At 52.2% G+C, this 16,404-nt stretch overlaps 1 protein-coding gene across 1 annotated transcript; it reads right to left on the reverse strand.

Annotated features, from left to right (window-relative positions):
* Positions 1-1,765: 1,765 nt before the first annotated feature.
* Positions 1,766-10,918, reverse strand: LOC135888223 (zinc finger protein 783-like). The gene is made up of 7 exons (XM_065416033.1): positions 10,792-10,918; positions 10,061-10,174; positions 4,817-4,892; positions 3,490-3,577; positions 2,832-2,958; positions 2,094-2,207; positions 1,766-1,776 (listed from the first exon to the last, which is right to left on the reverse strand). The coding sequence occupies exons 1-7, from the start codon at positions 10,916-10,918 to the stop codon at positions 1,766-1,768; spliced, it is 657 nt and encodes a 218-aa protein (XP_065272105.1).
* Positions 10,919-16,404: the final 5,486 nt, after the last annotated feature.

The raw sequence follows: 16,404 nt of genomic DNA on the forward strand, positions 1-16,404 counted from the left end.
AGGAGGTGCTGCAGTCATCATGAACAGGTCGGATTATGAACAGGAAGCTGCCAGGCAACTGTCCAACACCACATTCTAGAGGCCACTATCCTCAGATCCCACTGAGACGTACCAAAAGAAACTACACCAACTGCTCAAGAAACTCCCTGCTATAGCACGGGAACAAATCTACGCAGACACACCCCTAGAGCCCCGACCAGGGGTATTCTATCTGCTACCCAAGATCCATAAACCTGGAAATCCTGGACGCCCCATCATCTCAGGCATTGGCACTCTTACAGCAGGATTATCTGGCTACGTGGACTCTCTTCTCAGACCCTACGCTACTAGCACTCCTAGCTATCTTCGAGACACCACTGACTTCCTGAGGAAACTACAATGCATTGGTGATCTTCCTGAAAACACCATCCTGGCCACCATGGATGTAGAAGCCCTCTACACCAATATTCCACACGAGGATGGGCTACAAGCTGTCAGGAACAGTATCCCTGATGAGGCCGCAGCACACCTGGTGGCTGAGCTTTGTGACTTTGTCCTCACCCACAACCATTTCAGATTTGGGGACAACTTATACCTTCAAGTCAGCGGGTATCCACATGGCCCCACAGCATGCCAACATTTTATGGCAAACTTAGAACAACACTTCCTCGGCTCTCGTCCCTTAGCACCCCCTCCTCTACTTGCACTACATTGATGACATCTTCATCATATGGACCCATGGGAAGGAGGCCCTTTAAGAATTCCACCAGGATTTCAACAATTTCCACCCCACCATCCACCTCAGCCTGGACCACTCCACACAAGAGATCCTGGACACCACAGCAAATAAGTGATGGTCACATAAACACCTCCCTATACCGGAAACCTACTGACCGCGAAGTTTACCTACCTGCCTCCAGCTTCCATGCAGACCTTGGGAGACAGGCCAGTCCTCCCTTACAGACAGCCCCCAATCTAAAGCAAATACTCACCAGCAACTACACACCACACCACAGAAACACTAACCCAGGAACCAATCCCTGCAACAAACCCCGTTGCCAACTCTGTCCCCATATCTACTCTAGCGTCACCATCATAGGACCCAACCATATCAGCCACACTATCAGGGGCACATTCAGGTGCACATCTACTAACGTAATATATGCCATCATGTGCCAGCAATGCCCCTCTGCCACAGTTTTTTGGTTGAAGGATGGCAACCTCCCCCTGGACATTCAATAACAGATTTAAAAGTAGCCATCCTTCAACCAAAAATCTTCAAACACAGACTTCAAAGAGAAACTGCAGAGCTACAATTCATTTGCAAACTTAACACCATCAATGTGGGCCTCAATAGGGACTGGGAGTGGCTGGCTCACTACAAAAGCAATTTTCCCTCTCTTGCTGATCCCTCCTCATCAGTCACTGAAGAATTGAAGCTTTTCCCACAGTCCAAGCATTGAAGGGGTTTCTCTCCAGTATGGATTGGCTGTGATCTCACAATGAATCCTTTCCCGCACTGAAGGTAGTGCCACGGTGTCTCTTCCTTGGGATTTGTCTGCTGCGCTCTGGGATCCTAGTCACCTCCCCCACCGCTAACAGATTCATCCACTTTCTTCCCTGGGTGGTTTCCCAGAAGCCCCTCTGACCTGTGCCAATGTCCCCAGGCTTCTGCCTGCTCCAAGCACTGGGAAAAATTCCCTTCAGCTCTTCCCACAAAGGTCCCGTGTGTTTCCACTTCCCCAGGAACTTCCTCATGTTGATTCCCCTCCTAGTTCTCACTCCCTCATTCAGCACCTGCTGGGAGAGAGAAACAATCCAGACAGGAGTCATTGTGCTGGGGAGAAAGAGGAATAGCACAAAGGGAAACCCCAAAACAAAGACAGACCAATTGGATTCTGCCTCCACATCCCACCCAAACACTCACAGGGAAGGAAAGCTGCGAAGAAAACTCCTGCAGATAAGAGGCTGGGTGGAATGGCGTGAGCGATATCAGCTGACTACAGCCCTGTCCTGGCTGAGATGAGGAAGAACTGAGCGCATTACTCACACCATATTTTGGGATTCTCAGCTTTTTCCTTCATTCCCCAGATGGTTCCTACATCAGTCCTCACCTGTGCGGGTGCATCTCGGAAGCTTTCTTTCCTTGCAGGCCTGGAGATCGGGCACCCATGGCTCTTCCCCTCGTTCCAGCCGGGAGATCAGCTCAGGTTTGGGAATGGGAAATCCTGCGCAGAGGGAGAAATCAGACAAGCTCAGGGTGCATGGAGCATTGGTGGAGTATTTGTCACAAAGGACATTCCGTGAGTGGAACCTGTCCCTGCGCTCTGCTGGAGGAACGTAGAATCCAAGAGGATGGGAACATGGTCACTGAGTCCCTTGCGCAGAGGAAGTTGTCTGGGGAGGTGAGTTGAACTATTACTACACCCTCACTAGGCGTTCCCAGGATCTGTGCGCTCTGGGGGCCTTGCTGACTCACACACAGCTCTGCACTTAAACCCCTGCCTCTTTCTAAACCTGCAGAGCCCAGGGCCCTCCCCATGGCTGGAGCTATTCCCAAGGAGGAAGGTGAACAGGGACTGTGTGTGCAGCGGAGAAACAACACAGACAGGACAATGCTGGATATATGCCCCTTTGAAAGCTGGAGGCGTGGGGATGGTTTAACTTGTCCATTGGGTTTTGACACCCACGTCCCACTGGAGAGGGCACAGAGATGCAAGTCTTTTTCACAGGCCAGCTGTGCATTATGGAACCCACTCGCCTCTGATCTAACTGACCGGGGAAGAACCTGACCAGAGTCTGACATGCAGGTTCCACGGCTTCTAATAACCGAGGGGACGGGAATCCCTAACCCAGCGAGGTCACCGTCTCGTAGTTCTCCCGCATGACATCCCTGTAGAGGGCTCTCTGAGCGGGGTCCAGCAGAGCCCCCTGCCCCTGGGTGAAATACACAGCCACCTCCTCGAAGGTCACCGGCATCTGAAACACCAAGAGTCCCTCACTCAGCACCTGCTGACCCAGATACAATCCCACTCATCATGGGAAAGGAAAAAAAAACTTGAAGCTCTGGGAGGGCCAGAGTAGCAGAATCCCACCCCCACCCTGCTCAGAGCAGCCAGGAGGCTTCAGGGTGGGAGAAGTTGAGCGCTCCTGTCCCCCCCCAGCAGACAGAGCAGGGCAGGGACTTCTCATTTCCCACACAGCTGCCAGCCACAGGCTGATTCGAGAAGCAGAGCTCTGAGCTGGGGACAGGGTCAGGAATCCAAACAGCTTCCCTTCGTATTTCACAGCAGCCTCAGGCTAGTGGGTTCAGGCTCCAGCACTGGGAGTCTGGAAAATGTTCCCAGCCCTGCCGAGGGGGGTTATATCCTGTTTGAGAAATGGAGGAATGTCCCCTCTCGCCTCCCCCGCCACCAATGGGCCTACTCAGAAAATCAGCAGGTTTATCACACCCTGTCTCCTCCCTGCCTCTGCCTCCCCCTGCCCAGCAGGTCCCTGAAAATAGCCTACCTGAGCTGGCTCCATCACAGCCATTCCCTTTCCCCGTCTCCTGGAAGACGGGACGATCTGGAGCGAAACATGGACGTGATTCCTCAGCCTGTCGGGGCGATGGGGGAAGGTTACAGAAGGGGCTTCAGTCCATGTCACCCCCAGATTCCTGTGGAAGAAACTGAGTCTTCACTCTTGTGTTTGTTAGCAGCAAGTCTGAGGCAGTTTATTTCAAGCAATTGCAGGGGGAGCCTACGGACAGGGGGGTCCCCTTCCTTAGGCAGGTCTCCGAAGTACAACAGTTTCAAGCACGTATTTATAGGTTCCCCTCACATATGTCAACGGATACAGCTGAATCTTGTTTATACATTTTCCTCCCCATTATCTTAGTCAGCAGTCCATTCTCATCTTAAAGCAAGGTTAGAAAACAGCTTCCCATGTAGTTTTCCCATCCACCTTACACAATCCCAGCTTCTACAAATCTCGAGATGTTAGGGTTAAGGTTAGCCTGTCTTCTGCTCTGTCTCTTAACACCACTAAGATGGCTGCTGCAAATCCCCTCTTCCATTTTCACACTTCCACATTCCCCCCAGGCTCTTCAGACCCTTCCAGTAACAGCAACTCTGAGCCAAATGCTAGAAAAAGAGCAGAAACAAAGGGGTCACTTTAGGGGATTGCCCCCCATTGCAGTGTAAACCCCTCTCCCTTAGCAACAGCAGGAGAATGAGCTGCCCTGGACTCCCCAGGCAGCCCCCAGGGACAGGCAGGCAGAAGCTGGTCCCATTGGCCCATCCGCACTCACCCTCCCCCACCCCCCACCCACGGCTCCCTGAGCCAGTAGTGACTCTGGTGTGGCTGAGATCTGAACCCTGCAGTGAAATCAGATCAGGGCCCCGGGCAGACCCCAAAACTCATGAGACACAGACCCCACCAGCACGGGTGTGTCTGACAATAACACACTGGGAGCTGGGTGTCTGTGTCTGGGGGGAGGGAGGGAGTTGCCTTGTAGCCTCTGTGCCCTGAGGGATTTGTCCCCTGATCACTCCTAAAGCTGGCTTGACCAGTTCCAGGAGAAGAAGAGCTTCTCTCCGCCCCTCCCCTCTCGGGTCCCATGGGGCAGAGAAGCTGCCTTGGCATCTGTCCCCCTTCCCCCGCCAGGCTCCCCTTCCCCCATTCCAGCCTCACTCCACTCAGCCCCACAATCTCCCCGATCCCCCTGCATTGCCCCATCTTCCCTTCAGTGCACCCTCGCCCCCATCCCAGCCTGCCCCCCGCATCCCCAGCACCCGCCTTCTGCACCCCCCCACCTCCACCTCTTTATCCTGCTCCCTGGGAGGGTCTCTCTTACCTTCCCTCCGAGCGGGGCCTGCCCTTGGGCAGGGGCAGGGCCGGGAAGGGGCCCTGGCCAGACTGGGGGCTCTGTCCTGGGAGAGGCTCATGGGGATTCTGAGGGGGGCAGTCAGGGGGTGGGAAGTGGGAGGGGGCGGATAGGGGGCAGGGCCAGGCTGTTTGGGGAGGCACAGCCTTCCCTACCTGGCCCGCCATACAATTTTACAACCCCGATATGGCCCTCGGGCCAAAAACTTTGCTCACCCCTGTGCTAAGTCCTTTAAGTTACTTTCACCCCTGACCATTGGGAAGAAAACAGACACATGAGGGGAAGGCTGGCAGCAGAACCTCAAGTCTCCCATGCCGGGGGAGTTCAGGAGTTAGCCAAAATCAAAGTTAGTGGAGTTGAGGATGTCGGCTGGTTCCTCTTCTGTGGTTTGCCCTGCTTAGCTTGCCTTTCAGGATCAGGAGGATGAAAGCCCAATGGTGCCATGCTGGGTCCCAGGAGACAGCGGGTGTGAGACGTACCCCAGGGTACAATCTGGACTGTTGAACTGCTTAATTCTCCATCCCAGGGCTTGGCTTACACTGTTTCCCAGGGTGAATAAAAATCAATGATTTTTTTTTAATCAAGAAAATCAGATTTTTGTTATTTAAATTGGATTTTTTTCATTGGTTTTTGAGGAAAATTTTTTTTAATCTAATGATGGTTTTAATTAAGATACATTATAACTCAAAGATCTCTCATCATGGAATAGGGATTATAAATTCCAATTCTATAGTATGAGACAATATAGTCATGTCATGTTTAAGAAAAGTTTTGTAAATGAGTTCCTATAGTTCATGCATTAAGGACCCAGTCTTATGGGGTTCCACAGGCTTCTGTATAGATTACTTAGGTTAATCTTTCTATCTACCCAATGCGACTCAGTGCTCAGTCTAGAAGATACCATCAGAGATGCTTAGTTTTCCAGTTCTCAAACTGTGGCTTTGTGTCTCCAAATGTATAGTGTGTACCTTCTGAAAATGAAACCTACATCTATCTCTGCGTTGTGAAGAATATGTATTAAGGTTATAACAACCAACAAGAGTACATTTTTATGTAGAACACCATGATTAAATCGAGTCTTCCTGACTAGTGATTTAAATCAAATCCACCCTGCTGCTTCCCTGTGTGAACAACAAACCCCTCCACGCTCTGCTCCCACACAGCCACCAGCCTTCAAAGTCACTCCTGGCTGCACTGTACTGAGTGCGACCAGCCAGACACTCAGGAACGTACCAAACGGCACAGCAACATCAGCCAATTTTCTACTCCCAGCCTTGCACCCCGGGAACGTGCATCTTGGACTGCTCAGTCTGTTCACTGTGCTGGACAAACTCAATAATTAGTTGGTCACTCCCACAAAGGGGTCGGATTAGGCCACAGCCTTGTTCTCTCCAGTCAAATCCTCCAAATACTTCCATGAAAACACACAGGTCCAGACAAAACACAAATACCAGTTTATTAACTGGAGCAAGGAGGTTTTCAGGGATTACAAGGGAGAAAGATGTAAAAGGTCAGAATGGGTTAAAACTATAAAATTAAAACATGCATTTTAAATCCTAAATTTTATCAAACTAAGGAAGATGTGAAGAAAACAGGATTTCCCACCCCACCCGCTGTTGCAGGCAGTTCGCAGTTCTTAGTACCCAGGCTGGATTTCCTTCCAGCCTTGGTCCGCCCTCCACACTCCAAGGCCCCTGTTGCCTTTCAAGCCATCTTGTTGCCTTCTGTAAAGATGGGAGAGGAGAGATAAAAATGGAGGCAATTCTCCCTTGTGCTTTTGTACCACTCTCCTCTTTGAGGTTCATCCCCCAGCCGGGGAGCAGCCGACAATCAGTCTGTGGCCTAAGTGAGCATCCAGCCCTCCTTCCGGTGAATTGTAACTCTCCTGTTCCCAGCTCCACAGCTGGAGAATGGCCGGCTAAGCAATTACTGGCCACGTAGCACCTAGCTGGTGTGCAGGCGCCATTGTCTCTGAGGAGCTCGTCTGTTGGCATTTTCCAGCTTTTCAGCATGTAACAAACATACAGCAAACTCTCAGAGCTCCATGGACAGTGCTGATAGACATATTTTAATGGGACAATAAAATTCAGCAGGCGATGACCTTCCCTATGATACCTCACAAGACATACTTTGGAGAAGATTTATCATCTTGTAAATGTGGTGCCCATAGGAGTGTAGACCAGGGGTTCTCAAATGCATTTCATCAGCCCCCCGCCCTTCTTTGTGTCTTTGGTCATTTACACTCCAACCCTCAAAAGCACATATATCACCACCCAGCTCTAATGGCAGAGTAGTTGCTGGCGATGTGCACAGCTCTGAAGGCCTCCAATAGCAGCACAGAAGTTAGGGTGGCCACGTGAAAAGTGATATTCCTCAATATCGCTGTTCACAGCAGACTTATCACCCCATTATCACCCCATTGCCACCCCTACTTCTGTGCTGCTGCTCCACCTGGGTTTGAGAGCCTGAGCATTTATCCCCACCTCCCAGCTAGGCCTGGTCCTTCTTCATGAGCCCCAGCCAACTGGGGCCGACAGCCAGTGCTCTTTAAAAAAAAAAACCAAACAGCCCACACTGTTCACGCCTCCCTTGACACATTCCTCTGCCTCTACTGTGCCTTTACTGGGAGGCTCTGCCCACAGTTTGAGAATTGCTAGTGTAGAGAGTCACCGTGGGGATTGGTAGCCAAGATGGTAACACCAGCTCCTTTCTGTCTCCGGGATCCCCAGAGAAAATGTCCGAGCAGGAGAGCGGAACAGATCCGATTAACATTAACCTTACAAAACACATTTTGGTGATTTCAGCTATAAACATTCCCTCCTTCAGCCCCTACCCCCAGCGAATTCAATGAGACTGACCTAGAATAGGGCAGGTGGTATAGGCGACGGGTATAATCACTGAATTATTGATCCCTGATTTAACAGAATACAGGAACCCTTTGGATAGCTAAGCATAGATTACTACAGTTAGCAATCTTAGAATCATAGAATATCATTTCAAATATAGAATATACATTTCAAACTCTAGCTATCTAATGTGGACACACTTTTAAAATCTCTCTCTTAATGTTGACCCTGAGTCAATTACATGCAAGTTGCTTAACCCTTTCTTGCCACGTGTCACAGAAGTTTAGATCCTGTGTGGATTCTTCCATGTTTAATAAGGTCAGACCTCCATATGAAACTTTTTTTGCAGTCCAAGCACCTCTGGAGTCTCTCCTGTGTGGATTGCCTGATGTTTAACAAGGTGTGACATCTGTATGAAACTTTTCCCACAGTCCAAGCACTTCTGAGTTCTTTCTCCTGTGTGTAAAGTCTGATGTTGAACAAGGTGTGACCTTCTTATGAAACTTTTCCCACAGTCCAAGCACTTGTGGGGTCTCTCTCCTGTATGGATTGCCTGATGTTCTACAAGGTGTGACCTCTGTATGAAACTTTTCCCACACTCCAAGCACTTGTGGGGTCTCACTCCTGTGTGGACTGCCTGATGTTTAACAAGGTTTGACCTCTCTATGAAACTTTTCCCACAGTCCAAGCACTTGTGGGGTCTCACTCCTGTGTGGATTGCCTGATGACGAACTAGGTGTGACCTGTGTATGAAACTTTTCCCACACTCCAAGCACTTGTGGGGTCTCACTCCTGTGTGGATTGCCTGATGCTGAACAAGGTTTGACCTCTCTGTGAAACATTTCCCACAGTCAAAGCACTTGTGGGGTCTCTCTCCTGTGTGTAATGCCTGATGTTTAACAAGGTCTAACCTTCTTATGAAACTTTTCCCACAGTCCAAGCACCTGTGGGGTCTCTCTCCTGTGTGGATTGCCTGATGTTGAACAAGGTTTGATCTTTGTAAAAAACTTTTCCCACAGTCCAAGCACCTGTGGGGTCTCTCTCCTGTGTGTAATGCCTGATGGCGAACTAGGTGTGACCTTCTTATGAAACTTTTCCCACAGTCCAAGCACTTGTGGGGTCTCTCTCCTGTGTGTAATGCCTGATGACGAACTAGGTGTGACCTCTGTATGAAACATTTCCCACAGTCCAAGCACTTGTGTGGTCTCTCTCCTGTGTGCATTGCCTGATGTTTAACAAGGTGTGGCCTTCTCATGAAACTTTTCCCACAGTCCAAGCACTTGTGGGGTCTCTCTCCTGTGTGGATTGCCTGATGACGAACTAGGTGTGACCTCTGTATGAAACTTTTCCCACAGTCCAAGCACCTGTGGGGTCTCGCTCCTGTGTGTAATGCCTGATGTTTAACAAGGTTTGACTTTCTTATGAAACTTTTCCCACAGTCCAAGCACTTATGGGGTCCTTCTCCTGTGTGGATTGCCTGATGTTGAACAAGCTGTGACCTCTGTATGAAACTTTTCCCACAGTCCAAGCACTTGTGGGGTCTCTCCCCTGTGTGGCTTAACTGATGTCTAATTATTTGTGTCTTCGAAATGAAACATTTCCCGCACTCGAGGGATTGAGCCGGTTTCTCTCCAGTGTGGCATCTCCCATGGTTATTAAGATCTGTGAGCTTATTTGAGCTTTCCCCATGGTCCAAGCATTGAAGGGGTTTCTCTCCAGTATGGATTGTCTGATGTGTCACAAGCTGTGATCTCACAATGAATCCTTTCCCACACTGAAGGTAGTGCCAGGGTGTCTCTTCCTTGGGATTTCTCTGCGGCTCTCTGGGATCCTCCTCTCCTCCCCCACCATTAAAAGATTCATCCACTTTCTTCCCTGGGTGGTTTACCAGAAGCCTCTCTGACCTGTGCCAACTTCCCCAGGCTTCTGCCTGCTCCAAGCACTGGGAAAAATTCCCTTCAGCTCTTCCCACAAAGGTCCCCTGTGGTTCCATTTCCCCGGGAACTTCCTCATGATGATTCCCCTCCTCATTCTCACTCCCTCGCTCAGCACCTGCTGGGAGAGACACAATCCAGACAGGAGTCATTGTGCTGGGGAGAAAGAGGAACAGCACAAAGGGAAAACCCAACACAAAGACTGAGCAATTGGACTCCGCCTCCACATCCCAACCAAACCCTCACAGGGAAGGAAAGCTGGGAAGGAAACTCCTGCAGCTAAGAGACTGGGTGGAATGGCGTGAGCTATATCTGATGACTGCAGCCCTGTCCTGGCTGAGATGAGGAAGAACTGAGGGTGCTTACTCACACCATATTTTGGGATTCTCAGCTTTTTCCTTCATTCCCTAAATGGTTTCTGTGTCAATCCTCACCTGTATGGCTGCATCTCGGAAACCTTCTTTCCTTGCAGGCCTGGAGATCGGGAACCCACGGCTCTTCCCCTCGTTCCAGCTGGGCGATCAGCTTAGGTTTGGAAAGGGGGAATCCTGTGCAGAGGGTGAAATCAGACCAGATCAGGGTGCATGGAGCATTGGTGGAGTATTTGTCACAAAGGACATTCCGTGAGTGGAATCTATCCCTGTGCTCTGCTGGAGGAACGTGGAATCCAAGAGGACGGGGAAATGGTCACTGAGCCCCCTCGCGCAGAGGAAGTTGTCTGGGGAGGTGAGTTGAATTATTACTACACCCTCAGTAGGCGTTCCCAAGATCTGTGCGCTCTGGGGGCCTTGTTGACTCACACACAGCTCTGGACTTAAACCCCTGCCTCTTTCTAAACCTGCAGAGCCCAGAGCCCTCCCCATGGCTGGAGTTAGTCCCAAGGAGGGAGGTGAACAGGGATTGTGTGTGCAGCCGAGAAACGACACAGACAGGACAATGACGGATTTATGCCCCTTTGAAAGCTGGGGATGGTTTAGCTTGTCCAATGGGTTTTGACACCCATGTCCCACTGGAGAGGGCACAGAGATGCAAGTCTCTCTCACAGGCCAGCTGTGCATTATGAAACCCATTCACCTCTGATCTAACTGACCAGGGAAGAACCTGACCAGATTCAGACACGGAGACCCTACGATTTCGAATAACCGAGGGGACAAGAATCCCTTACCCAGCGAGGTCACCGTCTCGTAGTTCTCCTGCATGACGTCCCTGTAGAGGGCTCTCTGAGTGGGGTCCAGGAGAGCCCCCTGCCCCTGGGTGAAATACACAGCCACCTCCTCGAAGGTCACCGGCATCTGGAACACCAAAAGCCCCCACTCAGCACCTGCTGCTCCAGCCACAATCCCACTAGTCCCACTAGTGAGGACAGATAAAGAAATGGAAGCTCTGGGAGCGACAGAGTAGCAGAATTCCACCCCCACCCTGTTCAGAGCAGCCAGGAGGCTTCAGGGGGTGGGGAGAAGGTTAGAGCTCCTTGTCCCCCCCAGCAGACGGAGCAGGGCAGGGTCTTCTCATTTCCCACACACCTGCCAGACACAGGCTGATACGGGAAGCAGAGCTCTGAGCCAGGGACAGGGACAGGAATCCCAACAGCTTCCCTTCGTATTTCACAGCAGCCTCTGGCTAGTGGGGTCTCACTCCCAGCCCTGTGCAAGGGGGTTGGATCCTGTTTGAGAAATGGGAGAATGTCCCTTCTCCCCTCCCCCGTCACCAAGGGGCCCATTCAGAAAATCAGCAGTTTTATCATACCTTGTCTCCTCCCTGCCCCTGCCCAGGAGCTCCCTGAAAATCCCCTACCTGAGCTGGCTCCATCACAGACATTTCCCTTCCCTGTCTCCTGGAAGACGGGCCCATCTGGAGCAAAATGTGGACGTGATTCCTCAGCCTGTCGGGGCGAAAGGCACGATGGGGGAGGTTACAAAAGGGGCTGGAGTCCATGTCACACCCCGGTTCCCACCCTGACTCTTCAGATCCTCCCAGTAACAGTGTCTCTGAGCCAAATGCTAGAAAAAAAGCAGAACTAAAGGGGCCACTTTAGGGGATATCCTCACACTGCTGTGTAAACCCCTCTCCCTTAGAAGCAGCAGGAGCCCTCTGATGGCATCACCTAAAGAATGAGCTGCCCTGGACTCCTGCAGCAGCCCCCAGGGACAGGCAGGCAGAGGCTGATCCCATTGGCCCATCCACACTCCCTGCCTGCCCAAAGCAGCAGTGACTCCGGTGTGGCTGAGATGTGAATCCTGCCCAGAAATGAGACCAGGGCCCTAGGCGACGCCAAAACTCATGAGACACAGACCCCACCAGCAGGGGTGTGTCTGACAATAACACACTGGGAGCAGGGTGTGGGGGTGGGGGGCTGGGTTTTTGCCTCTGTTCCCCGCCAGTCTCCCCAAACACCCCCTTTCCCTCGCTGTGACCCCCACTCACATCATCCCCCATTCCAGCCTCCCTCCCCTCAGCCCCCCAATTCCCCCGCATGGCCTCATCTTCTCTTCAGTGCACCCCCGCCCCCATCCCAGCCTGCCCCCCGCATCCCCAGCACCCGCCTCCTGCGCCCACCTGCCTGTCCTCACCCCCCTGCACCTCTTTATCCTCCTCCCTCTGCAGCCCGGGTGTGCTGCGGGGGGGAGCGAGTTTCTCTCACCTTCCCTCCGAGCGGGGCCCCCCGGCTGCAGCCAGGGCTCCGGGCTCCCAGCACCAGCCACCGGGGCTCGGGGATCTCGCCAGGAGCCTGGGAGCCAGAGTCACCGCAGCGGCTGCGAGTCACTTCCCGCTGCCGGGCCGGACCCCAGCGACCGCTCCCCCCAGAGCCGCCTCCCAGCTGCTCCTGGGTCCTAGCGATAAACCCATCGCGCTGCAGCATCTCTGTGTCCAGCTTCTGTTCCACTCACAGGCTCTACGGTCAGAAGGGCCCATCATGAGCATCTAGCCCAGGGATTCTCACGACCAAATTTGGTGGCCTCAGAGTGTGGCCAGCAACTCTCCCTGGTGGCCGCTCTGACACTTTCCCCTAACATCCTAACTAACTTTTCAAGAAACCAATAAATATGCAGAGAGGTAAGCAGGGGAAACGGTCTTACTATTGTGGGGAACTTTTCTGGCTTATACACCACCCTAATAGAACCGAATAGCAAAAGGAGCTGAGTCCTCGCTCCCACTCCCTTTACCTGGAGACCTGCCTGACCTCGAGGACTCCCCTTCCACTCTGGTGTCTGAAACCCCGACAAGGCTGGCCCCAAGATTCCTGCGGGGTTTTCATCCCCAATTTTATTGCAATCACTCAGGACAGAGGCTAGGGTGTCGTATCCCCACTCTGGGGTGCTCTCTTCACTCCAGACACATCCCTGATGTCTCCACTCAGCATCGCATCGAGTTCAGAACAAATACGATTGATTAAACAGCAAGTAATAAAAAAAAATTAAGGAAAAAATGGGAAAGGGGAATGGAAAACATGATGTCATCCCACGCTGCCCAGGGTCCCCCCTCACTCTCCCCAGTTGCTCACCACACCCAGCTCCAGACCCAGCTTCCTTCTGCATCAATGCTTCTACTCCTCTGCCTCCAACCCAGCTCTGGCTGCTCCTCTCCCCTTAGCTCTGCCCTTCTCTGGCAGGCAGCTCCAGCTAACACAGAGAACTGGCACCTGACTCCCTCATTGGTCTGCCTGCCCCAGGGTTTTCTTTTCTCATTGGCCCTTCCTGTCTATTGGTACTGGGAGAAGCCAACCAACCCCTCTCCCCCCACTAAGTTTCAGTAAGGGGCCAACAGTCATGGGGTTAGGCAACTTCATGGTGTGTGTGAGCTCCAAAGCATCCTTCAGGTGAATTATAAATTTATTTGTTTACCCCTTTCTTCCTGTTGGTGATGGACGGCCAGATAAGAGTTTTCTAATACCCACAGTCGGTCCTTTGTCATCTCTGAGGAGTTTGAGTGAGACAATCCCCAGAACTATGACATATTTCAGTAACAAAAACTTTGACATATGTCTGGGTCTTTATGGACAGATCCTCTTCTTTGAGCCTGCTGAGGGGTTTTGCCATAACAGCAAATGTCCGGGGGTCTTTGCAGAGCACAAGCGCTGAAGCACAGAAACATCCCTGATTAGTCACCTTCCCAACTAGCCAATTGCCCTGCATCCAAAGCTGATTGATTGCTGTGAGATCCCGCCCACCCAGGCCCACACTCCCAGTCCTGGGGGGGGTGTCCCGCAGGTCGGCGCTGACTGACAGCTGTTGCCAGCACTCTGCCACTGTGACAGCTGCCAACACTGCCCTCACCTCATGAGTATCCCCACCGCACCCCCTCCAGCACCTCTAACTCTACAACTCCCCGTCAGCTCCCACCCCCCATCAGCTCCCACCCCCCCCATTAGTGTCCTCTTTTGGGGCACCTGGAATATGGTCAGCCTAGCAACAAACATACATTAAAATCTCACCATTCTACATGCACTGGTGTCACACGCATTTCAACGGCACAATATTCAGCAGATCATGAGTTTTCCAATGATCCCTCACCAGGCACCTTTGCACACAAAATATCATAACCCTACACAAGTAGTGAACATGGCGTGCAGAGGTTATCACAAGAGGGATCAGTGTGGGGCGAGTGGGGCAAAGAAACTCTCTGTCATGCCAACGCAGGACACTGTGGGACATGGGGAGGGCATGACCGGCTGGCTATCGAGGGCCGTGGAGGCAGGCAGGGAGAGGAGCCCCTCCCCAGGCTTGGCCCAGGTCCACCGGAGCTGCTGGGGAGAGGAACCCCTCCCTCAGCCCAGCCCAGGACCACAGGAGCTGCCACGGCTGGGGAGAGGTGCCTCTCACCCAATCCCAAGCAGCTGTGGTGAGAGAGGGCTGGGGGGAGTCCTCTCCCCACCGCAGTCTGCACCCCAAATTCCTCATCCGCATCCCCATCCCACAGCCTGCACACCTGGCCAGAGCTCTCACCCCTCTGCACACCATCCCTCTGTCCCAGCCCGGAGCCCCACCCCACACTCCAAACCCCTTGGCCCCACCCCCATGTGAACTAGTATGGAGATGATGCATCACATACCGGTGCATAGAACCAAATTCATTCCACACATGGATGTAAAAAATGAGGCAACACTGGTCAGAACACATAAATGCTCAGAGTGAGTTTACACTAGGAAATCTGGTGGAGGGTCACAGAGATCTGCTGGCTAATCCCGACCACACCTCCTAGCGTAGCCAGAACTTCAGAGGCTGATGCTGCGGAGGCAGAGGTGGGATCTCCAGGCCTCTGACAAAAGGTCCTGTAGGAATCAGTGCCTCTCAGTGGTGCTGTCTGAATGCGCTTATCCCATGATCCCCAAACACTCGATACCCCAGCACCCAGCTCCCCCTGATATCAAGCTCCACCAGCCCCAGCCATTCAATCCCCAGAGACATCCACAGAACCCAAAGTCCTGGTCCCTTAACATTTGATTCCCCAGAGCCCAGCACCCTGCGGGATTTGGGGAGGGGAGGAGTTACCAGCCCCCAGGGACACTTGCCCAAAAGGGAACAGCTCAAGTCAGAGGGGGAGCCCAGCTCAGGGGCTGGTGGAAGATGGGGGGTGGGTACAGGTGTCTTGAGTGAAGGTGGGGCCTGGCCCAAGTGCCCTTCTCCTCATCTCCATGGCAGGGGGATCCCGGCTGGGAGGGGAAGGGAGAGGGGGGAACTTCAGCCGGGCAGAGGGAGCGGCTGGAGGAGTTTCTCTCTCTCCCTTCCCCCACCTGTGGCCCAACAGCTCAGCAGCCAGGGCTGCAGCAGGGAGGAGGGGCTGATTGGGGCTTCTCCTCCTTTGTCTGGGGTTTACTTAGACCAGGCAGAGCCAGTGGGTCACTGACCAGCTGATGCTCGGCTGCTGCTGGATCCTCACCCCAGCCATGGGCAGCTGGATCCTTGGGAGCCAAAAGCCCCTGACGTGTGTGGGAACGAGGAAATGGGTTTGTTCCTATGGCCTAGTCAGGGCCCTGAGAGAATTTCCCTGCTGTGTGGGGGAGTCTCTGATGTCCAACATGGTGTTAGCTCCACTTGGAGCAGTTTCCGCACTGAGAACATCTCAGAGGTTTCTTCCCTGTACGGATTTCTAGATGCTTGATACTCCGGGAGCACCTAATGAAGCTTCCCCCACATTCAAGGTCTCTCTGCTGTGTGGGTCACTGAGGTGTGAAGTCAAATTGAATCTTTTCCTGCAGTCCGGCTATTCCTAGGCTCTCTCATACCTCTGTGGATTCTCTGACTTTTAATGAGGGGTGATCGCTGAACGAAGCTTTCCCCACAGTCCAAGCACTGATGAGGTCTCTCTCCTGTGTGGATCCTTTGATGTGTTACAAGGGCTGACTTCTAAAGGAAACATTTCTGACAGTCGAGGCAATTCTGAGGTTTGTCTTAAGAAGGAATGTGAGGTGTGCAATAAGACGAAAGCTCCAATTAAACTTTCCCCACTTTCAAAATATTTATAGTGTCTTTCTCACATGTGGGTTGTCTCATGTTGAGTGAGTTTTGAGCTACAGTTAAAATTTTTCTCACAGTTCAAGCATTTAAAAGGGCTCTCTCCAGTGTGGATTCTCTGATGTCTAATACGTTGTGAGCTTATATGAAACCTTTCCCACAGTCCAAGAACTTATGAGGTCCCTCTCCTGTGTGAAGTGTCTGATGTGTAAGTAGTGCTGATTTCTCTGTGAAACCATTCCCACACTCCAAACACTTATGGGGTCTCTCTCCTGTGTGGAGTGCCTGATGAAAAACAAGGTCTGACCTTCTTATGAAACTTTTCC

Source organism: Emys orbicularis, chromosome 13 (assembly GCF_028017835.1).
Source record: "Emys orbicularis isolate rEmyOrb1 chromosome 13, rEmyOrb1.hap1, whole genome shotgun sequence".
Classification (NCBI taxonomy): domain Eukaryota; kingdom Metazoa; phylum Chordata; order Testudines; family Emydidae; genus Emys; species Emys orbicularis.

What these genes read in the sequence shown, in the direction of transcription:
- LOC135888223 (XM_065416033.1), bottom strand. Translation starts at nt 10,918, where the DNA reads ATGCCGGTGACCTTCGAGGAGGTGGCTGTGTATTTCACCCAGGGGCAG. An exon ending in TCCGAGATGCAGCCATACAG is followed by an intron (nt 4,893 to 10,060) that starts GTGAGGATTGAC and finishes AGCCTCTCCCAG; the next exon opens with GACAGAGCCCCCAGTCTGGC. An exon ending in CGAGACGGTGACCTCGCTGG is followed by an intron (nt 2,208 to 2,831) that starts GTTAGGGATTCC and finishes CCCTCTGCGCAG; the next exon opens with GATTTCCCATTCCCAAACCT.